The sequence below is a fragment of the Stomoxys calcitrans genome, chromosome 1 (genome assembly GCF_963082655.1).
Source record: "Stomoxys calcitrans chromosome 1, idStoCalc2.1, whole genome shotgun sequence".
Taxonomy (NCBI): Eukaryota; Metazoa; Arthropoda; class Insecta; order Diptera; family Muscidae; genus Stomoxys; species Stomoxys calcitrans.
In genome coordinates this window covers 266037653-266065071 of record NC_081552.1, presented here as the reverse complement: position 1 = coordinate 266065071, position 27419 = coordinate 266037653, and the positions used below count along the sequence as shown (strand labels likewise).

At 37.6% G+C, this 27419-nt stretch overlaps 2 protein-coding genes across 3 annotated transcripts; one reads left to right on the top strand and one right to left on the bottom strand.

Annotated features, from left to right (window-relative positions):
* LOC106092786 (protein rogdi) lies at positions 1–25659 on the top strand. 2 transcript variants are annotated; one of them, XM_013259712.2, is made up of 10 exons: positions 1–497; positions 581–742; positions 12345–12531; positions 12599–12670; positions 12938–13069; positions 13226–13380; positions 21364–21484; positions 21559–21690; positions 24712–24789; positions 24849–25659. In XM_013259712.2, exons 2-10 carry the CDS (start codon positions 726–728, stop codon positions 24915–24917), a joined length of 963 nt encoding a protein of 320 aa, XP_013115166.1. In that variant the 5' UTR covers positions 1–497; positions 581–725; the 3' UTR covers positions 24918–25659. The 2 variants fall into 2 exon arrangements, with proteins under 2 accessions (XP_013115166.1, XP_013115165.1); XM_013259711.2 differs by lacking the exons at positions 1–497; positions 581–742 and adding an exon at positions 1235–1454.
* On the bottom strand, positions 8393–12192 carry LOC106092785 (crossover junction endonuclease MUS81). Its single transcript, XM_013259710.2, has 2 exons — positions 11769–12192; positions 8393–9511 (listed from the first exon to the last, which is right to left on the bottom strand). Exons 1-2 carry the CDS (start codon positions 11935–11937, stop codon positions 8415–8417), a joined length of 1266 nt encoding a protein of 421 aa, XP_013115164.1. The 5' UTR covers positions 11938–12192; the 3' UTR covers positions 8393–8414.
* Positions 25660–27419: the final 1760 nt, after the last annotated feature.

Genomic DNA, 27419 nt, shown 5'->3' with positions numbered 1-27419 from the left:
AGAGTCTAAGACCAACGCTAGTGGCTGAGAAAAAAAAAGAGTCAAAGAGTTTTTGAGAACGCGAGCGGCAATATCTTTGCTAACTAACTAACGTCTCATTTGTACTAAGTTTTCGGCGATTGTTGGTTTAATTTATTACCCGTCGTAGCCGTTCGTCACCGTAGCCCATGTTCTGTGCTTGAATGGATTTTGTTTACCTCCGACCGTAGGGGCTTTACAATAACAGTGCTGCCGCTGTGGCCGCTGCTGCAGTTGCTGCTGCTTTCGTAGTGTACAAATTGTTGAATTGTTTTTGTATTTAACTACTGCGCCCCTATGCGGTGTGTGGTGTGGTGCGGCTATGTGAACGGAACCTTATTTTCGGGGGAATCTTATTGAAAAGCTTCATTTTCATTTAGTTGCTACTTTAACCATATTGTGCCCGGAGAGCCAGCCGCCTCATTATAAATCGTCGTTGCTTGGTCGTTATAGCCGCAGTCGTCCTCCTCTCTGTGTGTGTATGTGTGTGTGTTTGTGTGCCTCATATAAAGTTAAAAAAATAACACTTTTTGCTAATTTCTAATTTATTTTGTTCTTTAAGTGCGGGTGTTTCACGAAAGGCGTCTTAGTCGTCGTTGTTGTGGTCGCTTGATTCCTTCGCTTTTCCGGGTAATTGGCTTGTCTGCCTATTCAAGTGAATTTGAAATTGAACACGTCTGTTCGTTCAACTGAAGACATCAGTGAAAATGCATCAAAGAAGCAGGTGTGTTATAAAAAAGAGAGTAATACAAAAACAACAAATATTCCAAAAAATTAAATAAAACTACAATTCTAAAAAACCAAACCGCCATGTAAGACAAGAAAAACCCAAACTACCCAGCCGCTCACATTGGGGAGTTCTTTTCGAGTATTTTTCACCACTGGGAATACAAAAACAAAATCATTGACAAAGCGTGCAAGCGTGTGCTTTTCCGTGTATATAAACAAGTTATAAAAACTAAACAGTTAATGAGACATCCGTACGTTTTTATGGGGGTTTGATCGCCTAATAATGCTGCTGATCATGCTTTTTTTCTACTACCTGTGTCCAATGAAAATACCAGAGTAGAGCAAAGAAATCCCCTCAAAAAGATATATGTTCATATTCCGATGTTTATCATAAATTTATTTTTAATGAGAATGACTATTGTGGTTGTTGTTTTTATTTGTTTTTTTTTGGTATTTTTGGTTGACTGATAAAAGTCAAGATTAGTTGGCTTTGATAATAATTTGTTTTGACATTTTCGGCGGTAATGATTTATTTTGTTACTGGAATGTATACGCCTAAAAGTATGCAAAGATTTCTCAATTAATAGCACAGTGTCGGATATGACTGTAAACATTTAAATAAATGTAAAAGAAAAACAATTCAACATGTTCAATTGTGTGTGCAAATGTTCCATTTTTACGCATATAAAGGATCTTTTCTCTTCATGGTAAGGACAATAATGAAAATATGCATTGAATGGGAGCCCAAAACTCTGTGGTGAAGGAAAAATAAATTATGTATATTATATTATTGTTTTTATATATACACAACTACAAGCAAATACAGTTACTTTGGTTTTAATATAAAGCTATTAATAATTTTTGTGCTCAATGATATGTTTTTGTTTTTTCAGACCTTTTTATTTATAAACTGTTAAATTGATAATCAAGTTCGAGGTCCTAATTGTGGGTGTTTTAGTTTTTTTTTCGCAATTTTCATGAATTGCATCTCCAATGGGGTTTTTCATCTACAATTAATAAATATATATTGGGAAAATAAATAAAACTAAAACACCCAAAACCAACAAAGACCTCCAACTTGATAATCAATTTAACAGTTTTTTGTGCTTTTAAAACATGTTAGCGAACAGCTGAGTACAATTCTCTTATTTTTGTTTTGATTTTGCAGTAAATCAAAATGTCAAAGGCTTGAAAACACAGCTGTGTTTTTTTTTCTAAAATCTTAAAAAGATGTTCTTTTTGATCCGATATTCCACACATAAGCAACAAAACAGTGTTCTTATGATGAAAATACAAATCATGATAACATGGTACCATTAAGAGGTAGCGTCCATGACTTAATTACCAGATAGGGTACCGTAAACAGCTGAGAACAATTTTTTCTCGCGAAGTGCACTATCTGTCAACGAGTTTTGGTTGCGTGTGTGTGTATTATAGTTAAGAACCATACCACACACAAACAACGAAAAATGGCGCGAACAGTTGCACTAATCACTGATTTTGACAGATAGTGCGCTCAATAGTTTGTTGTTGGGCAACTGTCACTACCTGTAAATTAATATATCTTGGTGGCCTCATTAGTACAACAACAAAAATCTACCCCGAACGAAACTACCTTGAGTGGTAAATGCCGTAAATTGAAATGTCAAAGTGTTTTTAGAAATAAACTTTGTTTTACAACTTATCGTCTTCAAATGTGTTTTATATTTGTATTTTCATCATAAAAACACTGTTTTGTTGCTTATGTGTGGAATATCGGATCAAAAAGAACATCTTTTTAAGATTTTAGAAAAAAATCACAGCTGTGTTTTCAAGACTTTGACATTTAGATTAACTGTAAAATCAAAACAAAAAAAATTTTACTCAACTGTTCGCAACACCCCACCTTATAAGAGCCCCCTGACCTCCTGACATGTTATATATAACATATTAAACTTTAGCTCTTTTTTACTCATGGCAATAGGGGGTTTGCGGAATATTTTGAACCTCTTTCGGGTAGTACCTTAAGAAAATCTTCAAGATTATAGCCTTCCCATTCTGAAAAATAGAATTATTTAAAATAAATGAGTCGGTTCTTTTCGTCTTGAAGATTTTGTTTCATAAAAATAACAAATTTCATGTCAAGGTAAAGGGATTATGTCAGTAGAACGAACCCCTAAAAGGGTTTAGAGTTTTCATGCTAAATTTTGTTTGGGGCTTTTTTTAAGATGGCCTAAAAAATGGATGAAAGGCCTGAATATTTTTGGGAATTTCGAGAGCATATAAAGGCAAAATTGAAACGAGGGTAAAGTAGGCCTGAAAAATTGATAAGGATTTGTAAATTTTGCCCATGAACATTCCACTAAGGAACAGGGGCAAACTTCTCACATATCAATGAGTGCAGTCCTATTCAAGTTTAAGCTCAATGATAAGAGGCCTCCTTTTTATAGCCGAGTCCGAACGGCGTGTCGTTCTCTTTGGAGAGAAGTTTTACATAGTACCTCACAAATGTTGCCAGCATTAGGAGGGGAAAACCACCGCTGAAATGTTTTTCTGATAGTCTCGCCAGGTTTCGAACCCAGGCGTTTAGCGTCATAGGCGGACATGCTAACCTCTGCGGTACGGTGAATAAGGATAGGAACAACAAATCTGACACCGCTCACTATAAAAGACCATGTTATTAAAGATGTTGGCAACTTTTCCGTTCTTGGTAGCAAAATTACAAAGAATGGAGGATCAGAAGCAGACATCCCCGAACGTATCAACAAAGCTAGAAGTGCGTTTATTAAACTCAGCAAAGTTTGAAGATGCAGTAACATCTCATACCATAAAAAACGTCAGAATATTCAACAGTAATGTGAAATCAATTTTTTTATTGTTGTAGCATATGTTGTACTCTGAGGTGGCTGCCCTAGCCGATAAAGAACTTGATTGGGTCAATCCGGTACGTACAAGCGGCTGCCAAAGGATTGGTTTTTGAAATCTATTTTATTATATGGCAGTATATATTGGAGCTTTTGTGATTTGAGTGATTGGATATAGCCTCTTTATAGACCGATCTTGAGATTTGTCTATTTTAGACTATATTAGGCAACGCAGGTCCCTGTTTTAATATAAGTCTAAGTTGTTGTTGTAGCAGTTTGTTGTGTTCTATCTTTCGTCTGCTTGGTTCTGTTGAGTGTCAAGACCCAGTAACTTTGCGACTAAGATGGGGTGCGTCCACAGGGATCTGGGTCTGAGTCGAGTGGTCTGGTTGGGCAATTAAACAGCTGACATGTATCGTGCGGTCCCTGGTTACAATCGGGACATACATTTTGCACGTCGGCATCAATCCTTGCTCTGTAGATGTTGAAGCGGCTGCATCTACCGGAACGTAATTGAGCCAGAACTACTCTGGTTTGCCGGGGGAGGTCAATTTCTTCAGGTGCAATGGGAGGCGGTCTTTCTCCAAGCACTACATTCACCCGGTAGCCATTTACCCCATCTGCTACTGCGTCTGCATGAATGTTCTCTGGACCGGCTTGATATGCCGCTTGATCTGGAGGTTCTCTCTTGTAACGCTGAACCTCACGCTCTAGATCATGTAGATTTACCTTAAGGCTTCTGAACGGTGGATATCTACGCACAAGATGATGATTTGGATGATCTCTGCGATAACAGCCCAAAAGGTATTGCTCAGACAGCATGTAGTTATGTCTTGGCACTGGTAGGATCTTTGTCTACTGATGGAGGTGGTCCACATGAGAACTGAAGAGACAAGCCGTTGCAGTTAGGAGGGCGGCATTCTGAAAAAAACTGTATATTATTCCGCTGCGTGTCACAAAGTTGACGAGACCACACTGGAGCTGCATAACTTACCACAGACCGGCCAATTGCCAAAAGTCTATAACACTTGTAGACTTACCTGGGCCGTATTTGACAGATTATAGCGCTTCAAGACGCTCGGTAAGTCCAGCTCAGTTCGGTAAAAATTGAGGGCTAAGAAACTAAATAATGGCGAAATACCCATTGGTAATTCCATTTTCGGCAGACAAACGGCATGGCTAGACTGACTTAGTATGATATGAGGATCAAAAATTTATATACATTGCAAGACAGCCGAAAGATATCTCAAGGTGTTACATAACGTATTACCAGATTACTATACCCCCCAACAGAGATGTGTATTCAAATTGTTTATGCGTCATAATGACAAACTGTTGTCAATATTTGTTACGTGAAATTCTTATACAATTTATTTTGGTATACGATAACGATAGGCGAATCGATATATTCACTAAAAACCAATCAATTAATTGAGTCATACCATAATGATTCCTGTTTCCAAGAGTACTCAAGTAATATCCACTTCAGAAATTAAGGACCGTGTGCCAAGTACGTCATGTCTGAAGAGGGCTTTATGAAAAATTCGTCTTGAGAAATGAAAACAATTTTGTTAAGAAGAGTATTTCACAGTTTTAATACTTAAAGAAGTTAAGTGACAAATATGCCAAAAGGAAATTGGCCTAAATAAGGTTTAGGCAGAGAGAATATATTTAGAGACTGTTACGGGCAGTTTGATCAGATCACCAAACGCACTGTTTAACATGCTTTTAAGATATACAACAATTGCAATTGTTTGCAGATGTCTTGTCTTTGGGAAATTCCCCCCACTGTGCTCACCAACACTTTAGAGTATTATAATAGCGTGCAATTCATTGAGCTAATGTCAGTAAACCTTTGTTTAAAGCAATCGAAGTTTATCCAATGCTATTGATTTGTAATTTGTTCAAATAAGAAAAACCTTGAAAGGCGAAATATCTCCAAACCAAACGAACACGAAAAATTAAAGTTTGAAGTATGATTAGTCATGACCTGACAGCAAAGACTCTCGGACGAAACATATGCTCATACACACCACCACACAGACTGTTATCTTTGGGATTTTTCGGAGGCGATTGCTATTTGAAGATCTTTTGTCATCAGAATAATGGATTAAGCGAAAACATTTGCTTGGTATTTTGAAGACAGCAGCGTTAATTGTTGGTCGATAATGCTGAAATCGAAATCGAATCACCAGAGCTTTGTTTTTGTTTTGAAAACAAAAGGCGCAATTTCGCATAAACAATTAATCTAAAAATAATTCATTAGCGGTTTCACATTGAATTATGGCAATGTTTATGGCCAAGACTTCATATCGAAGATTTTCCAAATAGGAGTCATTAACCACAAATAAAATATATGACAGACCAACAGCAGACCTATTTAAAGAAGTGACCGCCAATAAAATGGAATATTTGTTGCTTTTAAAAATAGACTCTTACATAGCGACTTTAAAGCGGTCAAGGTAAACTATACGAAACATACGAAATTTCCATTGAGTGTGCTAAGAATGACATCCTTAAGAAGTTTCAAAAACGAGAGACGATTTGTTATTAAAAAAAATAAAAAAGTTATTTAAAGGGCCAATAGCGGGAGATAGGTCTATAAGGCAGCTATATCTAAATATGGACCGATCTAATCCATATTGAGGTCAGATGTCGGGAAGTCTTAAACTACCCACTGTTTCAAATTTCAGCGAAATCGGATGAAAAATTAAGTTTTTATGGGCATTAGACCCTTTATCGGAAAATCGGTCTATATAGCAGCTATATCTAAATATAGTCCAAAAACGGCAACACTGGCCATGACGACTGAGCAGAAAAGGGCTGACATAGGCTGCAAATGCAGCAACACACCAGTGTTCATTTTGAAAAATAGGTTAACCCGAAACCTTTCGTGTCGACGCGTGGGATGCGAACACGCAAGTAACACTGTAGAACGGCGAAACGATCGGTACGACGACAAAAATCCTATGGGGATATCCGGAAGTCGAGGAAAGAATATAAGAAGGTCAGTATAGCTTTCGGTACCATAACGGGATACATAGGTCGGCGAGTTCACTTATGCAAAATAGGTACGGCAAATGATAGCATGTGTAAGGCATGATACGTTGAAGAATTTCCTATGTCAATGCCCGCCTTTTGCGGCTAACAGACGTTGAAACAATGCCAGACATGAAGCGACGTTTCAACCTTACCTAACCTAATTTTGGAAATATTTGAGAAAATAAAAACCCCAAAGATATTTGTTTACCTGTCATATGATGGCGACAAACGGATATTTGACCAAATGGATATTTGTTCCTATTTTGTAATAAAGGATTTGCATGATTGCGATCTGAGCCAAATTGAAGAAAAATGTCGAAGTATCCAACAAAACCCAGTCCCAAATTTCGGGAACATCGGACAATAAATGCGCCTTTTATGGGCACAAAACCTTAAATCAAGAGATTGGTCTATATGGGCCAAATTGAAGAAGGATGTCGAAGGCCTAACATAACTCACTGACCCAAATCTAGGCAAAATCGGACAATAAATGCGCCTTTTATAGGCGCAAGACCTTAAATCTAGAGATCTATATACCAGCTATACCCAAATCTGGACCGATCTACGCCAAATTAAAGAAAAATGTGGAAGGGCCTAACACAACTCACTGTCACAACTTTCAGCAATATCGGATAATAAATGTGGCTCTTATGGGCCCAAAACCCTAAATTGGTGGATCGGTCTATGTGGGGGCTATATCAAGATAAAGTCCGATATGACCCATCTTCGAACTTAACCTGCTTATGGACAAAAAAAAAAAGAATCTGTGCAAAATTTCAACTCAATATCCCTATTTTTAAAGACTGTAGCTTGATTTCAACCGACAGACGGACGTACCTGGCTAGATCGTCTTAGATTTTTACGCTGATCAAAAATATACCCCCATTCTTCGGCGGTGGTATATCGCTAGATCGCGATTTCATTTGGTAGCACCCAAACTCAAAACAGCAAGTAAGAAAATTACTCCACCTCATATATTTCTACCAAATGAAGACATCCAACTAATACAACAAAACAAAATGGTACTCTTAAACAATCGCCGATTGCCATAAGAGTAAGTTTTCCATGTAAGCATATTTGAAGCCTACACCTTTTTGGGGCGTGCCGTCCCGTTAATTCATACGTTTTGCGCTAAATTTATTCGGTCTTGAAATAATTCAAAAAATTGGTAGAATGTATGAGGCGAAGTATTTTTTTCTTGCTGAGCTACAAAAGACCTTGAAGACATGCCTTTTTTGACAACTCCTACTGATGAGTTTGGGCGGTACCAAACGAAATTGCGGTCCAGGAAACCCGTCAAATGCTATTACAAGGCAAAACCACATTTTCTGTCCGGTCTGCAGTCGGACAATATTCGCCTAAATACTTTCAACAAGCTGTGGTACTTCAAACTTTTTAAAAACAAAATGTTAAAATTTTTAAAATTTTATTCGGATTTTTAAAAAATATAAATTATTCCTAACACCACCAATGAATCTTCTGTGGTTTTAAAAATCCTATATTCGATAATATTAAAATAACAAATCTCAATTATTGGATGAAACGTACGCAAAAGTGCTTATCCAAAAAATAAAATCGTCAGCGATTAACGTTAATCAGAATTTTATAGCAATGAGATGTTTTTGTACACCTTGAGTTAATTTATAAGCAATTATTTTGGCAATTAAAATGAGTTTAAAAGAGAGCAAAATTTGTTTTTTTGCAGTAGCAATTTTTTTCTTCTTATTTCTTTATACTTTTCTTTGATAATAGTCCCGTAATTATGTGCCATAGAAAATACCTTCAAAAAACACTACGATAGAAATCATAAATGGTATGACTAATTTTCTCACCCAAAGGTCTCTCCAGTTGACCGCATCGTATGCTGGCCAACAGATTTCGAGCTTCAGTTATAGATCCACAATTGTCATAGGCATCCATAAGACACCGTGGTGTTGAATAAAGCTCGACAATGGCTAATGACTTCTCCAGCGATAATGAGTGCAACTGTAGAAGTTGTTGAACAAACACTTCGCGCACCGTTAACAGGGCGTTACGTGCCGAGTCTTCATAAAGGGATTTAAATTTAAGAAGTCCCACCATTCTTTGAGTTGGATTTGATGGTTGCAGATCCTCTTTATCACAGCTTAGCAGAACTTTGTCCTTGTACAAACGTATCAGCATTTGTGACATTCCCTGCAAATACATCATAGAACGACGATGGTTCTCGGTGCGTTGTATGGCAAAATTACTTTGAATTAAAGTGTTGCTAAGGGCTTGTTGCAGGTTTTCCAGAGGCAAGCCCAAGTGTTCATTGTCACCATAGTCTTCGACTAGATAAATCACATGTTGAATACCACTTTGTTTTAGACGATGTTTTTGTTCACTAAATCGGCCATCCCTTATGCTGGATGCCAGGTCATCCATACGTTTTCGTTCCACTATATAGGGCAATACCAATTCATCGCCATCGGCATTACGAGCTATCCAAAGAAAATCGCCCACTGTCAGGCGTCGAACTTCGTACTCAACATGCAGTGATTCTAGATAACCACGCGTTTGATCAAGAGTTCTTTTGTTCTTGCCGCTAGTTTCCTGGGTATCCACTATAAGTACAATACGAAATGATCCCGCACTCATTGTGACTTGCTTAACGCGTTGTTCTTCTTCCTCAATAGCCTTTTGTTGTTTTTTAGTAAGTTTTGGGGCTTTTTCTTTAGCTTGGGCGGAATTTTTGCTTCTGGCCTTTTTCACAGTCTCAACCACCTGCTGTACATCCTGTTCATACATGCTACTGTTCAAATTGATGGTTGTGGCTTTGCTGGCCTGCAGTCGCATTTCTTCATCAATGAGATTGCAAAGCGTAGAACCAAATCCCCTTAAAATTGCACATTCCCGACCTAAAATGAAATACAAAATGTGATTAAAGCAAATTTAAACGTCCAAAAGTGGCTTTTCTTAACATTGTCTGAATGAGTTAATAAAATAAAATCTCCAAGGTTTTCACGAAATTTTCTATGCAAATTGTATTTTCACTATAGGTGGTATTGCCCATAAAAAATATTTTCCATATTTTACAAAAAACTACAAAAACTAAATTTCGCAAAAATTTCTAAGAAATTAAAAATTAGACGACATTTTTCATAGAGCTCTAATTTTTGTTTGATGAAAATTTTTTTACAAAAATCAATTTTTCTGTAAAAAGTAATAAATGTTGAGGAACATTTTTATGAAACGCACATGTATACCAAAATTATTATAAAATTACTTTTTTTACGATATTTTAAATAAAATGGATATGTTGAGTAAATTGTCAATGAAAAAAAAAAGACAAGTAAAATAGTGCTAAGTTCGGCCGGGCCGAATCTTTATACCCTCCATGGATCGCATTTGTCGAGTTCTTTTCCCGGCATTTCTTCTTAGGCAACAAAAAGAAAAAAGAAAAGATTTGCCCTGCTATTAGAGCGATATCAAGATTTGGTCCGGTTCGGACCACAATTGAATTATATGTTGGAGACCTGTGTAAAATGTCAGTCAATTCGAATAAGAATTACGCCCTTTAGGGGCTCAAGAAGTAAAATAGAGAGATCGATTTATATGGGAGCTGTATCGGGCTATAGACAGATTCACCCCATAATAAACACATATGTTGATGGTCATGAGAGGATCCGTCGTACAAAATTTAAGGCAAATCGGATAATAATTGCGACCTTTAGAAGCTCAAGAAGTCAAGATCCCAGATCGGTTCATATGGCAGCTATATCAGGTTATAAACCGATTTGAACCTTATTCCACACAGTTGTTGAGTGTCATAATTAAGCCAAATCGGATAGGAATTGCGCATTCTGGAAGCTTAAGAAGTCAAGTCCCCAGATCGGTTTATATGACAGCTATATCAGGTTATGGACCGATTTGAACCATACATGGGAAAGTTGTTGGATATCATAACAAAATACTTCGTGCAAAAATTCATTCAAATCGGATAAGAATTGCGCCCTCTAGAGGCTCAAGAAGTCAAGACCCAAGATCGATTTATATGACAGATATATCAGGTTATGGACCGATTTGAACCATACTTAGCACAGATGTTAAAAGTCATAACGAAACATTTCGAGCGAAATTCCAGCCAAATCGAATGAGAATTGCGTCCTCTAGTAGCTAAAGAAGTCAAGACCCAAGATCGGTTTATATGGCAGCTATATTTGGTTATGAACCGATTTGAACCATACTTGACACAGTTGTTGGATATTATAACAGAACACGTCGTGCAAAATTTCATTCCAATCGGATAAGAATTGCACCCTCTAGAGGCTCAAGAAGTCAAGACCCAAAATTGATTTATATGGCAGCTATATCAGGTTATGGACCGATTTAAGCTATACTTAGCACAGATGTTGAAAGTCATAACGACACTTCGTGCGAAATTCCAGCCAAATTGGATGAGAATTGCGTCCTCTAGTTGCTGAAGAAGTCAAGACCCAAGATCGGTTTATATGGCAGCTAAATTTGGTTATGAACCGATTTGACCCATACTTGACACAGTTGTTGGTTATTATAACAGAACTCGTCGTGCAAAATTTCAAGAAGTCAAGACCCAAAACTGGTTTATATTTATTTAAGCCATATATATATATTTAAGCCATATATATATATTTAAGCCATATATATATATTTAAGCCATACTTAGCACATATGTTGAAAGTCATAACGAAACACTTCGTGCGAAATTCCAGCCAAATCGGATGAGAATTGCGGCGTCTAGAGGCTCAAGAAGTCAAGACCCAAGATCGGTTTATAAGAAAACATGGACCGATTTGATCCATTTACACAACATCTACACTAATAAAAAATATTTGTGCAAATTTTCAAGCTTTACTCCTTCGAAAGTAAGTGTGCTTTTGAAAGACAGACGGACGGACATGGCTTGATCTACTTAACATGGAATATATATACTTTATGTGGTCTCAGATGCATATTTCGAGGTGTTACAAACAGAATGACGAAATTAGTATGCCCCGATCCTATGGTGGAGTGTATAATGACGAAATTTACACTTTCTTCTTCTCCATATGTCCAACAGTGGAAAAAAGTGAATAGTATTTTAATTACAATAAAACTCTCTTTGCCATCCAAAGTTGGGCTTTACATTTACCTTACCTGAAGACAACGGCAGTGGATACATCCTTAAAGCATCCAAAGCCTCCCGCAATTTGTATTTCGAGCGATTTCCTTTTCGTTCGGCATCTTCCAGCCACTTCTCCAACCAGGACTCGAATATGGCATTGGGCCTTTGCATTTTTACTTCCAAACGCCGTGTAGTGGTCATTGCAAGGAGTTTTGCCGTTGTTCTACAGAATTTTTTGACTCTGGAGGAATTTCCACTTGAGATATGTTTACTTTTTTGTTCCTAATTCCCGCCATACAAAAACAAAACAACGTGTCATTAAACGGCAGCTTGCCTGACATTGCGTTTAACAACTCTGTTTTGTGAATGCCAGGCGTATGGTATAATGGTTCGTTTACACGAAACATTAGCATAACGAGTATTTTGTCATTAAAGTCGATTATTGGACGATCCAAAGAAGTTGAAAGTTCTAAATGACGAGTTTTCCATTGTCAAAAGAAATTGGAAAAGCAAAAAGCCAGCGATCATTTAAAACATTTTTAGATATCTCATTGCAAGCTGCCTGTCTGACATTCAATTTAACATCCCTGCTTTTTTGTTTTGTTTAGCCTTTCAAATTGGTCGTTTAGCCCATACACAAACCGCAAACACCATCGCCATCTGGCACCCCTGCCCGAAGCTATTGTCATATCAGCTGTTCAACAACAACACTGTATACCTAATGATGATGATGGTGACATTAGCTTTAAACGAAACACAAAGATGGAAGCAGAAAAAATAGAGGAACTTAATCTGGTTGGTATTGCGAAAAAAGTTGACATTTTAAACAAATATAATAAATTAAATATCCTATGATTTACAGCAAATGGAGTTTGAATGGGTGTTGCGAGAGGAGGTGCATCAGTTACTCAAGAAATTAAAATTTATTCTCATAGTAAGTACCGTGCCAAGTATTGTATTGTAGTTCTTGGCGATGAATGGGCGCTGTGTTAGGTGCCTATTTCAGTTGTTGGTTTGTATGTGTCTGTTGTTGTTTTTTCAACAAAAAATAAAGCAAAAAAACAAAAAAACTATTGTTATTACATAGTCGTATTAAGCAGTGTGCTGCTATTTCTGTGTTTTGTTGTTGCTGCAATTGGGTTTTCTTTTTGAAACGTGATGGGTTATAATTTTGTGTTTTTTTTTTTATCTATTCTCCCAGTCCTGTGCCCATCGCTTCCCTGTGCCACTATATGAAAATGAGGGAAAAAAGACTGAAAAATTAATCTTGTCTGTCCAACCAGATCAACTGAAGGCCATTCTTACGCTGACGGGAGATACCATTACACAGGCGGTGAGTTATCAAAGTATTCTTTTCTTTGTTCTTGCTGCAGACCAAAGAGTTGGTTGTTGGTTAGCTCGACCTAACTGCCACTTGCTGTAATATTTGCTCTTGCTTTCTACGATTGTAATGTGAGTATGTTTATGTGCTCGCTCTTCTGTTTCACAGGACATTAGTTTTAAACTATCCAAATCAAACCAAATACAAAGGACCTCCATTACGCAGGATTCCCCTTGGAAATTGCAGCAGGTTCAGGATGCCGCAAATCATCTACAGCAAGCCATTAATCACATTGATGACGTTGATGACTCGTATCATTTCAAGTGAGTCTTATTATTATTTCAAAAAAAAAAAAAAAGGTTCGATAGATACAATAATTCAACATTGATATACACATACATACATACATACATACAAACATAGTGTGTTTAGGTATGTATGTGCTTATTCACTGGGAATGGGAAATCTGAAATCACTATCGTTCCACCAGCATACGCACATATATGTACACAAGTACAAATTTTGATACGTGCATACAGATATAGGTCTAGCGGGGTTTCGTTGTTGTTTAATAAGAGGTTCAATGTCAGTTTCTCGACATACATTCTTTGCCTATTCTGCGATAGCACGAAAAAGATGCTCGAGGTTCATGAATGCTTGCTTGCTCATTACTCATTGACACTGCAGAAAACGGATTCTGTTTATTGGTTCAATAGAAAAGCAACTAAGCTCCAAAAAGTACTTTTTCTTCAAAAAAAATCTCTAGGCATGTCGAGTATAGAAATGACAAACCTAGAGATTTCTAGAATCAATATGAAAACCTTATTCATTTCCCACTAGGGGGCGTTTATTAACATTCCAATATCAACTTTGTAAAATAGATTACACTATGTAACAGATTGAAAAAAAACTATTCATCAAAAAGTAATCAAAGACCACAAGGCATTACAGTGCCACACGAAGCCTTTAAATTGACATCTAAAATATTTGATTTTTTGCTCACCTTCAAACATTCTTTAAAAAGGCTGAAGGATGACCAGTCAGTAAAAAATGATGTGAAAGTCGTAGACAACTTAAAGCGCAATTGAGTTTGTTGATGAAGTACCAGAGGTAAGGCTTGATGGGTACTCACCAGAAAATCTAACAAATCCATTGGCAAACCCAATTGCACTCGGGCTAACATATCTGGAACTACCCATTAACAAGAGCAAGATCTGCTTCGCTTCCGTAAATTTGCACTTGAAACAACAAATCCATTCGTCGGATACTGAAAGTGAGATCTTATTTCTTGTCGCAGACGGGGAAATTCTCAGACGTTCTTTATGAGACCTACCGCTCCAATCTTAATAGCCTGTGGATCAGAAAATCTGAAATCCATAGAGTTGCCAACTAACATAAAGGGAATGTAGTGCCATAGCAATTTCATAATTGCAATTTTAGTGTCCAGCTAAGCTGTGGTCTATATTTAAGTCACTCTCGATCCCCGTTAGGAGGGATGATAGGACCTGTGACATTTTCATTTTACATCCATAGAGCGATAAGACAATAAGTAGTGTCTTTCTTCCCATTCGTGGTCACCCTGATCCAATTTGTGTCGTTTCAACGTCATCACGAGATGCTCAGCTGGGACCTACCGCCCACATATAGTGGATAGGGGAATGCTTCGTATACGAAGATGCTGCAATCACAGTCCCGGGGAATAAGCGATATCAAATGAAGAGTCTCACTGAGAGGTCGGCACCGGCTCTTACTTAAATACTGAGTGCCTGTGATACTTGAAATTACAAGGGGAGTTTTGGCATCTTTAAATAATGAAAGGCCATAACATTCCCGCGGTGATAAGTCCTATGGATCATAGCGAGCCTGCTCACGTATAAAGCTTGACGAGGATTGCTACTTCCACATACCAATGTGGCTATGATGGCGACGAATGCTTTATACGCTAGACCTCTAGTTCAAGCCGTGCCAAAAATTGCTTGTCGTACCCTTGACCTATTTAAGTTTTTCGATACGGTCAGGCATTTTTTATACCCACCACCGAAGGATGGGGGTATATTCATTTTGTCATTCCGTTTGCCAAACATCGAAATATCCATTTCCGACCCTATATATTCTTGATCAGCGTAAAAATCTAAGACGATCTAGACTTGTCCGTCCGTCTGTCCCTCTGTCTATTGAAATCACGCTACAGTCTTTAAAAATAGAGATATTGAGCTGAAACTTTGCACAGATTCTTTTTTTTTTTTGTCTATAAGCAGGTTAAATTCAAAGATGGGCTAAATCGGACTATATCTTGATATAGCCCCCATATAGACCGATCCGCCGATTAAGGGTCTTAGGCCCATAAAAGCCACATTTATTATCCGATTTTGCTGAAATTTGGGACAGTGAGTTGTGTTGGGACCATCGACACCCTTCATCAATTTGGCCTTGATCGGTTCAGATTTGGGTATAGCTGCCATATAGACCGATCCTCCGATCTAGGGTCTGAGGCCGATTTTGTTGAAATTTGGGACAGTGAGTTGTATTAGACCTCTCGACATCCTTTATAAATTTTGCCTAGATCGGTTCAGATTTGGATATAGTTGCCATATAAACCGATCCCCCGATTTAGGGTCTTATGCCCATAAAAGCCACATTTATTATCCGATTTTGCTGAAATGTTGGACAGTGAGATGTGTAAGGCCTTTCGACTCCGTTCGTTAATTTGGCCCAGATCGATTCTGATTTGGTTATAGCTGCCATATAAATCGATCCCCCGATTTAGGGTCTTATGCCCATAAAAGCCACATTTATTATCCGATTTTGCTGAAATGTTGGACAGTGAGTTTTGTTAGACCCCTCGACATCCTTCGTCAATTTTGGTCCATATAGACCGATCCTACGATTAAGGGTCAGAGGTCCATAAAAGCCATATTTATGATCAGATTTTGCTGAAATTTGGGGCAGTCAGTTGTCTTAGGCCCCTCGATATCTTTCTTCAATTTGGCCCTGATCGGTTCAGATTTGGATATAGCTGCCATATAGACCAATCTCTCGATTTAAGGTTTTGGACCCATAAAAGGCGCATTTATTGTCCGATGTCGCCGAAATTTGGGACAATGAGTTGTGTTAGGCTCTTCGACATTCTTTTTCAAGATCGGTACAGATTTGGATATAGCTGCCATATAGGCCGTTCTCTCGATTTAAGGTATTGGGGCCATAAAAGGCGCATTTATTGTCCGAGTTCGCCGAAATTTGGGACAGTGAGTTGTGTTAGGCTCTTCGATAGTTTTCTGCAACTTGGCCCAGATCGGTCCAGATTTGGATATAGCTGCCATATAGACCGATGTAATGTCTTGGTCGCATAAAAGGCGCATTTATAATCCGATTTCACAGAAATTTGACACAGTGATTTAGGTTAGGCTTTTCGACATCCTTGTCGTATATGGTTCAGATCAGTTTATTTTATATCTACTAAAGAGATCATAATTTTTTTGTACACAATTGAGGAATGACCGGTACTTATTTGTGTTTGGTCCAAATCGGAACACATTTCGATAAAGCTGCTATGGGCTATAAGGTATGCATTTTTCACCGGATTTTGACGAAAGATGGTTTACGTATATACCCGAGGAGTTGGGTATCCAAAGTTCGGGCCGGCCGAACTTAACGCCTCTTCTTTTACTTGTTTAATTTTAAATTGACAAAAGCTTTTTCAAAAATTCAGTTTTTTTTTTCAAACTTTTAAAAGCTTTTAAAAACTTTTTTCCAAAAAAAAAACTAATTTTTTTTTATTTCTTTGTAAATATTTTTTTTATATAACTCCCAAAAAATGGAAGACATTTTTATAACAAAATTATCAACTTCCTGCTACATGGTGTTTTTTTGGCCCTATTGTCTTTGTTAAAAAAAAATAATAAAATTAATTTTGTAATAAAATTTATGAGATGCATGAATCATTGGTTTGACTGTATTGGAAATTTATGAAATCAACAAGTGTGGTAATTACAGGCAATCATTAATCAATAGCAATGTCACTCAACTGAACAATACTCAGACATTTTACCCCGATAAGTAGTGAGACACAATAATAATAACAAAAATAAAAAAATAACTTGTTTCTTAAAGTGTGATCGTTAACCATTTGATGAAATTGTAGCATATCGTATCGAACATATCGACCTTTTATGGCAAATGTACGGGCACTTGTACATGCCATACACACTTCCTGATCTTAATGCATTGGGGGCTATGTCTATGGCCTGTTATTATTTTAATAATCCGGTTTTGCCACTAAACCATTGTAAAATTGCTCACCTACATCAATGTACATACAAAGAATTCAAACTGCATCTAATAGGCTGTCTCCAAGAAAATGAAATTGTTGCTCGATTTTACAGAATGCATTTGTGGGGTTTTAATGTTTAATGGCCTTTGTTGCAATTAGAGCAAACCTTATGTTTCCGGAGACATAGAATATGGGGTAGAAGAAAAAATGTTCAATACGGAGCAGAGGGAGACTTCCCTTATGCCAAGCTGTTGGACCAACGCTTCAGCTTTATGATAAGGAAACCGCCACTCATAGTCTAGTCCAAAACACTTTCCTTAAATTTAATCCTCTTTTTGGAGTACTCGCAAATATGGCCTGCACTAGTAAGGAGACAACCAAAATCTGAAAATGTGGCACAAATTCCAATTTTCGGCGAATTTCAAGAAAATAAGCAGGAAGAGGTAGTTTTGCTATGTTGCAGCATCCGCAAATGGTGCTATAATAAGAAAGTGGATAACCTGAGGATAGGAGCGAAAGTGACGAAAGTTTCATTCAAGAAAGTAAGCAGGAAGAGGTACTTCGGCAACGCTGCAGTACCCGCAAATGTAGCTTTAATAAGAAAGCGGATAACCTGAGAGTTGAGTCACCTAATACCTCATACCCCAAATTTCGTTGCTAGATTTGTAACCTGGCCATTTAAAAATATTTTCGTATGGTGATTTTGGAATGTCATAATGGGACATCCATCATACTTTGGGGGTAGTATCTTGCGATGAGACGATCTTCCCATCATTTAAAACACTTGATCTCAAAATTGTGTATTAGGTTAGGTTAGGTAAGGGCACCCCGGTAGCCGAGCTGGTAGCGTGCTTGGATTACCAGTGCAGGGGTCGTGGGTTCGATTCCCGCCAGAAGCCTTTTTCTGTCGCTACTGTGGTATCACAATGGACTTAAAAAAAATTGTCTAAGTGAATCTATAAAGGACTGCCACTCTTACCTAACCTAACCTTTGAAAACTGGAAGGAAGGGAAGAGGTTTCCGATCGGATACCTGAGATGAACGTATGGTCTTTGAATTTTTCTTCTCTTTATATTTGAAAAATTTTCAAGATTCGATTAAAAAGTGATTAAATCAATAAATTTTTAATCGAAAATTACAACATTGATTAACAAATTTTCCGCTTCAATTAAAAAGTTATTTGAATTAATTACTTTTAAATAATTGAAAATGGCAGAAATTTCAATCACGACTGTAATTGAAAAAATCATATTCAATTAAAAAATGATTAAATCAATTAATTTTTTAATTGAAAACCTTTTTATTTTCAATTGAATAAATTTTTGCGATGTTGTTTTCTGTGTAGCAATCCTGGTCAAGCTGCTGTAGGAGTGGAACGTCGTTCCGGTATGATTACTGGGGGGACGTGAAGACCATTGGTTATTTTAAGGCGCCAAAAACTCTCCTTATCATATCGAGTAATGACGGCACTCAGTATTAAGGTAAGAGCCGGTGCTAGTGAAACTCTCCCCTCCATGCTCGGCACGAGGTTACTATGAGCACCACACAGGTTGCAACTTTTAACTCCGATCTGTTTATTAAAATGCAAAGTTTTGCCCATGAACATTCCACTAAGGAACAGTCCGATTCAAGTTTAAGCTCAATGATAAGGGGCCTCCCTTTTATAGCCGAGTCCGAACGGCGTGCCGCAGTGCGACACCTCTTTGGAGAGAAGTTTTACATGGCTAGTTCCTCACAAATGTTGTCAGCATTAGGAGGGGAAAACCGTTGAAAATTTTTTCTGATGGTCTCGCCAGGATTCGAACCCAGGCGTTCAGCGTCATAGGCGGACATGATAACCTCTGCGCTACGGTGGCCTCGATCTGTTTGGTGTTCATAGTTATTATGAGAAGTTCAGCTGGCAGCTATCAGGCATCCACAGGTTGCGGGTGCACCGTATTTATACGGAGTCACTGGAAGTGCTGTCGCGGACAATCAGCGGTATCGAGTGAAGAGTTTCAATAAGAGTTCGGATGGCACTGTCTCTTGCCTAAATACTGAGTGAGTGCCTATGATACTCAATTCGAGGAAACGAGTTATTGGCTACTCGATGGGTCTGAAGCCCATAGAAGCTTTATTTTTTAAACAATTTCGCTGAAATTTGATTAGGTCTCCCGACATCTGACTCAAATATGGTTCAGATCGTCAATCCCATGGCAGCCGGTTGTACGTACCGGATTGACCCGATGGAGTTCTCCATCGGCAAGGACTGCCGCCTCAGTGTACAACACACTGCTACAACAACAACAACATGGTTCAGATCGTACTATATTTAGATATAGCTGCCATTAGATCGATCTGCCAATAAAGGGTCTGAAGCCCACAAAAGCTTTATTTTTAAACCGATTTCGCTAAAATTTGAAACAGTGGGTTATTTAAAGCCTCGTGACATCTGACCCAAATATGGTTCAGATCGTACTATATTTAGATATAGCTGCTATATAGAGCGATCTCCCGATAAAGAGTCTGAAGTCCATAAAAGCTTTATTTATTACCCAATTTCGCTGAAATTTGAAACAGTGGGTTATTTTAAGCCTCGCGACATCTGACCTTAGTATGGTTCAGATCGGACCAGTTTTAGATATAGCTGCTATATAGAGAGATTTGCCGATAAAGGGTCTAAAGCCTATAAAAGCTTTATTTTTTAAGCGATTTCGCTAAAATTTGAAACAGTGGGTTATTCTAAGCCACCCGACATCTGACCAAAGTATGGTCCAAATCCGACTATATTTAGGTATAGCTGCCATATAGACCGATCTCCCAATAAAGGGTCTCAAGCCCATGATAACTTTATTTTTTATCCGATTTCGCTGAAATTTTAAACAGTGGGTAGTTTTAGATCTCCCGACATCCGTCCCAAACAGACGTATCTGCCGATAAAGGGTCTGAAGCCCATAAAAGCATTATTATTTTATTCAATTTCACTGAGATTTGAAACAGTGAGTAGTTTTAAGCCATCCGCCATCCGACCCAAATATGGTAAAAAAAAATGTAGATATAGCTGTCATATAGACCGATATGCCGGTTAAGGGTCGGTTTATTACCCGATTTTGTTGAAATTTCAAATACAAAATTCAACAGTGACTTATATTTATAAGACCACTCAACGTCCGTGCCGCATTTGGGTGCATAAGTTATCCAATTTTCATCGGATTGTGGCGAAGGGGGTTTACATATACACTCGTGGTGGTGGGTATCCAAAGTTCGGCGAACTTAATGCCTTTTTACTTGTTTTACTTTTATTTTGCATGGCGCTTAAGGCAAAATATTTTCTGGCGAGTGCGATATACTTATTAAAAGTCTATCGAATGTGAACTCTATCAACTTCACTTAGTGGTCGAAATGTTTAATCGAGCAATTTAAACATTTGCTTGTAGCCCCATTGAATGGTGCTCATTTAGCCAATGTGGCTAAAGTGGCTTAATATTGAAATAGGCAATCGAGCTGTCATATCAATGCGAAGTTACCGCAATGTACGCGGTAACTTTGCATTTCGATGGTAATGTCATCAATCATATCAACTCATTGCCATTGATTTGGTTGATGATCGTACAATGACTCGAATGCGATAGCAAGCCTATCGTTGATTGTAGGAAATCAAAAGGGTAAACCCACAACATGACAATCAAAATCAACTGTAAAAAAGAACAGCTTTTATGGGGACTAATATTCCTATCAGAAGCTTTTTATTACTCAATTCTCCTTAAGTACTGCACACAATTCCATCGTTGCAGAATGCGATCATAGTGTAAAACCACATTCGATATCATTCCCGTAAGAGTTTTGGCGTGAATCATTTATTATTTTTGTGTTATTGTGGTGTGTGCTTGTTTTTATAACAAGTGGCTTCTAATAACATTATTTATTTATTAATAGCACTTGTATTGTTTAATTCAAAATGTAAACACATCTCTTATCAATTCTTGTATTTCCTTTTTTTTTGTTCATGCCGCTTCGTCCGATCAACCATACAAAATAATGGCACAAACAAATAAAGAACCTCCGATGAAGTAATGCATGTCGTTGGTAATATACTGGAAGCACTGCAAAGGGGGCGCTTATCTCTGGTTATACCCAAGAAGAAGCCCATAGATGAATTAATTAAGGGGCGCAATATGGTAAGTGTGTCGCCGCCGTGCTGTGACTGTGTCTTAAAAACTTGATAATAATCTCAATTTAACTATCCCTCTAGAAATCTCTTGCACCGAATTTATCGGAAGACATAGCTGTTAGTTTTTACTTGCAATCGCATAAGTTGATAATTGCCGTCTATCAATTAACCAATGTACATGGGACAATGCGTTTCGATTCGTGTCAGGCGGAGGTAAGCATATTGAAAAAATTCAAAATGAAACAGATGAACGAATTCAATCTCATGGTCTTTAGCTCGCCTTACTCCCCTTTGGGAAAAATAGCATAAATAAAAAAAATGTTTTACATTTTCAATTTTTTTTGCCTGTTAGGGCGAAAGTCCCTAAATTTCATTTGTTTCTCTTTCGAGACGTGCTCAATGATCGGATATTGTTCTTTGCCAATGAAAAAGGAAAGCCAGAGAACGCAACACACACCAACAACTATGGGATGCGTTTCGTTTTTGGTTAGAAGACTTTTCAACCATATTAGGTGTGATGGCTTCAAGGGCCGTACATTGGTATGTTGCATTTGTATCGTATTTATTGCGAAAACGTCTCTATTATACAATTTCCACATTAACTACGCTCGACAACCCTGCCTACTAGCTGTACTTTTCCCAATGCATGTGTGTTCGAGTAGTGACAGATCTTTTGTCTGCAACGATTACACTAATTTCATGGTATGTACATGATTCTGTGCCGTTGCAGTTGTCTAGCGTTCGAAGCCAGCAATACAACTTCCAACACATGCACAGAATCATGTACCTACCAAGGAAGTAGTGTAATTGTTGCAAATCTGTCACTACACGAACACACATGCATTGGGTAAAGTACAGCTAGTAGACAGAGCTGTCGAACGTGGCTAATGTGGTATTTGTACGCTAGAGAAGTTTTCGCAATTAATACGATACAAATGCAACATACCAATGTACGGCCGTTGAAGCCATCACATCTAATATTGTTGAAACGTATCCCATAGTGGTTGGCGTGTGTTGCTATCTCTGGCTTTCCTTTTTCATTTGCTGAAAAAGAAGAAGAAAATCCCGATCATTGAGCTAGTCTCGAAAGAGAAATAAGTGAAAAATGTTTTTACTCATCAACACTGGAGGGCTCCTCATTCTGCAAAATCAGTAAAGTATATTCTTAATGGCCAGGACATTCTAAGTTAATCAACCATCTGAAAGAATTTTCAACCACAATCGTGATTGACATTTTTTTTAATTTTCAATTAAAAAATTTATTTATTTTTCAATCATTGTTTGAATTGGACCAATTAAAAAATTGGTAGAAAATTTCAAAAATGTCAATAATTTATTTTTTTAATTAATTTTTTATACCCACCACCCAAGGATGGGGGCATATTCATTTTGTCATTCCGTTTGCAACACATCGAAATATCCATTTTCGACCCTAAAAAGTATATATATTCTTGATCAGCGTAAAAATCTAAGACGATCTAGCCATGTCCGCCTGTCTGTTGAAATCATGCTTGAGCTGAAACTTTGCAGATTCTTTTTTTATCCATAATCAGGTTAAGTTCGAAAATGGGCTATATTGGACAATATCTTGATATAGCCCCCATATAGACCGATTTAGGGTCTTAGGCCCATAAAAGCCACATTTATTATCCGATAGTGCTGTAATTTCGAACAGTGAGTTGGGTTAGGCCCTTCGACATCCTTCTTCAATTTTGCTCAAATCGGTTCAGATTTAGATATAGCTGCCATATAGACCGATCTCTCTATTTAAGGTTTTGGGCCCATAAAAGGTGCATTTATTGTACGATTTCGCCTAAATTTGGGACAATGAGTTTTGTTAGGCCCTTTCACATCCTCTTTCAAGTTGACGCTGATAGGTCTAGATTTGGATATAGCTGCCATATAGACCGATCTCTCAATTTAAGGTCTTGGGCCCATAAAAGGCGCATTTTTTGTCCAATGTCGCCGAAATTTGGGACAATGAGTTTTGTTAGGCCCTTTAACATTCTCCTTCAATTTGGCTAAGATCGGTCCCGATTTGGATATAGCTGCCATATTGACCTATCTCTCGATTTAAGGTTTTGGGCCCATAAAAGGCGCATTTATTGTCCGATTTCGCCGAAATTTGGGATAGTGAGTTGTGTTAGTTCCTTCGACATCCTTCTTCAATTTGGTCCAGATCGGTTCAGATGTGGATATAGCTGCCAAATAGATCGATCTCTCGATTTTAAGTCTTGGCCCCGATTTCGCTGAAATTTGACACAGTGCCTTATGTAAGGCTTTTCGACATCCGTGTCGTATATGGTTCAGATCGGCCTATATTTGGATAAGGCTACCAAAAAGACCAATATTTGGTTCTACAAAATTGAAAAAAATACTTGTACTTAATAGACCACTCAATATCCGTGTCGAATTTGGTCCAAATCGGACCATATTTCGATAAAGCTGCTAGGGGGGAATAAATTATGCATATTTCACCGGATTATGACGAAAGGTGGTTTACATATATACCCGAGGTGGTGGGTATCCAAAGTTCCGCCCAGCCGAACTTAACGCCATTTTACTTGTTTTTATTGATTTTGTTTTCAATTACTTCCTCAAAAACGGTGACTTATATTTTCATTTTCGTAATTAAAAAGTTGATTGGATCAATTAATATCGTGTTTATTGGATCAATTAATACCTAGTTTATTTTTTCCGTGCAAGGTAAGAAATATCTTATAAGGCAGTTTCACCTGATACAAACCCTGATCTTATTGTAGTGTGATGGCGAAAAACTTTTATCGTACTATGAAGTTTGAAAAATCCATATTGATGATTGCAAATTGAATGATTTCCTACAAGCCACGTGGGGAACTGCGCCTTAAGCTTGTTTTCTTCTAATGATACATTTCTATTCTTTGCTCGAAAATCTGATTCTAACCAAAAAGCTGGTTGTTGGTTCACATTTTGATAGAATCCCAAAAAAATCTGAAAATCTGTATACCGAGTTAAACTCTTTATGTGCTTACTTTTGTCAATTTTTTTCCCAAAGAAATTAGTTGTCATAGGTTCTCTTCTACACACAATTCTCTTATAGATGCATGATTTACAATATTGAATGTTCAGAAGGCTCATCATTGATAAAACTATTTTACTTTTATTTTCGGCTTAAGTAGCTCAATTGCCATAGGAGAAAAACTAAATAGAAATGAAATACCAAATTTTAAATATTTTCTTCTTTTTTATTTTAAGGCTTCTATCAATTGGCTGAATGAAGTACTTTTTTTGCTGTCAGCAGGTCTACAGCTATGCCAACAGCTAAAAGATAAGGTAAGCACTTGCAAATTATTTTTTATTTATAAAAAATCTTAATTGCTTCTTCTTTGCAGATATCCGTCTTCTCCCTGTACAAAGATTTCAAAGTTGGTTCGCGCGCCTCGTCCGCTTTATCCTATTGACCACCCATTTTTGCAGGCCTCTGTTTTTGGCTTCTTTTAAAAGACTTAGGTTGTATTTTTTTATTTATATGAAAAGCTTAGACAAAAAGAAAAACTACAAAACAAATCGGTATTTACGTTATCGAATATTAATAATTTATGCATAAAATGCTTTACTATTTTTTTAATCTTTTAAAAATTAAAAAAAAGAAAACAACAAAAACAACGGAAACAACTCCATTTAAACGACCATACTCAAATTGCTTCAGGTTTCTTTGGATGAGAAAATACAAAAACAAAATGCCTTTTAAAATAATCGACTAGTTAGTGTATGTTACCATAACAGTACTTAAAACCACTAAAATTATGCTAAATGTTAAAACAAAAATACTTTAACGTTTGCATGTTTATTGAAAAGACACAAAGACAAAAACAAAAACAAAGAAACAAACACCACCATTCGCTGCCTTATAGCACAACAATGTATGTATGCTGACACGTACTATGTATAGATAAAATCATCACGTTGCAATTTAAGTTACCCACGCCCCCTAATCCACAAAAGGAATTGCTTCTATTTTATAGTTTACATTTTACAGCAGAACATCCCAACATCCCTTCATCCCTTATTTTTAACGCTATTTTATTATATACAAATTAGCTGAAATAAAACAATTGTATATTTTATATTATGTTCTATTTTACATAAAAAGAAACAAACACACATACATTAAATAAATTATTTTTAACGTTACCTAACAAAGCCCACCACTGTGTAGAATTTTTATTAAGTTATCAAAGGGGTACGCCAACTAGAAATAAAAGGTCCAACATTAATGCGAATAGAACACAAGCGATACGATAGACCGAACTTTGGATAAGCTCCAACTCCTCGGGTGTATAACTAAACCACCTTTCGTCATAACCCGGTGAAAAATGCATAATTTATGCCCCCATAGCAGCTATATCAAAATATGGTCCGACTAAGACCAAATTCGACACGGACATTGAGTGGTCGAATAAGTACAAGTCATTGTTCAATTTTGTAGAACAAAATATTTGGTAGCCATATCCAAATATAGACCGATCTGAACCATATAAGACACGAATGTCGAAAAGCCTTACAGACAGTCAATGTGTCAAATTTCAGCGAAATCGGATTACAAATGCTCCTTTTATGGGGCCAAAACTTAAAATCGAGAGATCGATCCATATGGCAGCTAAATTCAAATCTGAACCGATCTGGGTAAAATTGAAGAGGGATGTCGAAGGGCCTAACACAACTCATTGTGCCAAATTTCGGCGAAATAGGACATGGGCACAAGACCTTAAATCGAGAGATCGGTCCATATGGCAGCTATATCCAAATCTGGACCGATCTGAGCCAAATTGCATAAAAATTTCGAAGAGTCTAACACAACTTACTGTTCCAAATTTTGGCGAAATCGGACAATAAATGAGCCTTTTATGGGCCCAAAACCTTAAATCGAGAGATCGGTCATAATGGCAGCTATATCCAAATCTGAACCGACCAGGGCCTTATTGTAGAGGGGTGTCGAAGGGCCTAACACAACTTACCTTCCCAAATTTCGGCGACATCGGACAATAAATGTGGCTTTATGGTCCCAAAACCTAAAACCGAGCGATCGGTCTATATGGCAGCTATATCCAAATCTGAACCGATCTGGGCCAAATTAAAGAGAGATGTCGAAGGGTCTAAGAAAACTCACTGTAATAGATTTCAGCAAAATCGGATAATAAATGTGGCTTTTGTGGGCCTAAGACCCTAAATCTGAGGATCGGTCTATATGTCACCTATATCCAAATCTGAACCGATCTGGGCCAAATTAACAAAGAATATTGAAGGGCCTAACACAACTCACTGTCCCAAATTTCGGCGACATTGGGCCAAATTGACGAAAGATGTCGAAGGGCCTTACACAACTCACTGTCCCACATTTCGAAGACATCGGACAATAAATGCTCCTTTTTTTGGCGGAAGACCTTAAATCGAGAGATCAGTCTATATGACAGCTATATCCAAATCTGGACCGATTTGAGCCAAATTGAAGAAACATGTCGAAGGGCCTTACACAACTCACCGTCTCAAGTTTCAAGGATCGGGTAATAAATGTGGCTTTTATGGGCCTAGGACCCTAAATCGGCGGATCGGTCTTTATGGGGGCTGTATCCAAATCAGGACCGATGTGGGCCAAATTGAAGAAAGATGTCGAAGGGCCTTTCACAACTCACTGTCTCAAATTTTGGTAAAATCAGACAATAAATGCGCCTTTTATGGGCGGAAGACCTTAAATCGAGAGATCAGTGTATATGGCAGCTATATCCAAATCTGGACCGATCTGAGCCAAATTGAAGAAACATGTCGAAGGGCCTTACACAACCGTTCCAAATTTCAGCAGAATCGGATAATAAATGTGGCTTTTATGGACCTAGGACCCTAAAGTGGCGGATCGGTCTATATGGGGGCTATATCCAAATCTGGACTGATGTGGCCCAAATTGA

Coding starts and splice junctions, on each gene's coding strand:
- LOC106092786 (XM_013259711.2), top strand. CDS start 1,393: ATGTTCAATTGTGTGTGCAAATGTTCCATTTTTACGCATATAAAGGAT. Junction 12,532..12,598: donor AAATAGAGGAACTTAATCTG/GTTGGTATTGCG, acceptor TATGATTTACAG/CAAATGGAGTTTGAATGGGT. Junction 24,790..24,848: donor GCCAACAGCTAAAAGATAAG/GTAAGCACTTGC, acceptor TCTTCTTTGCAG/ATATCCGTCTTCTCCCTGTA.
- LOC106092785 (XM_013259710.2), bottom strand. CDS start 11,937: ATGACCACTACACGGCGTTTGGAAGTAAAAATGCAAAGGCCCAATGCC. Junction 9,512..11,768: donor TCCACTGCCGTTGTCTTCAG/GTAAGGTAAATG, acceptor ATTTCATTTTAG/GTCGGGAATGTGCAATTTTA.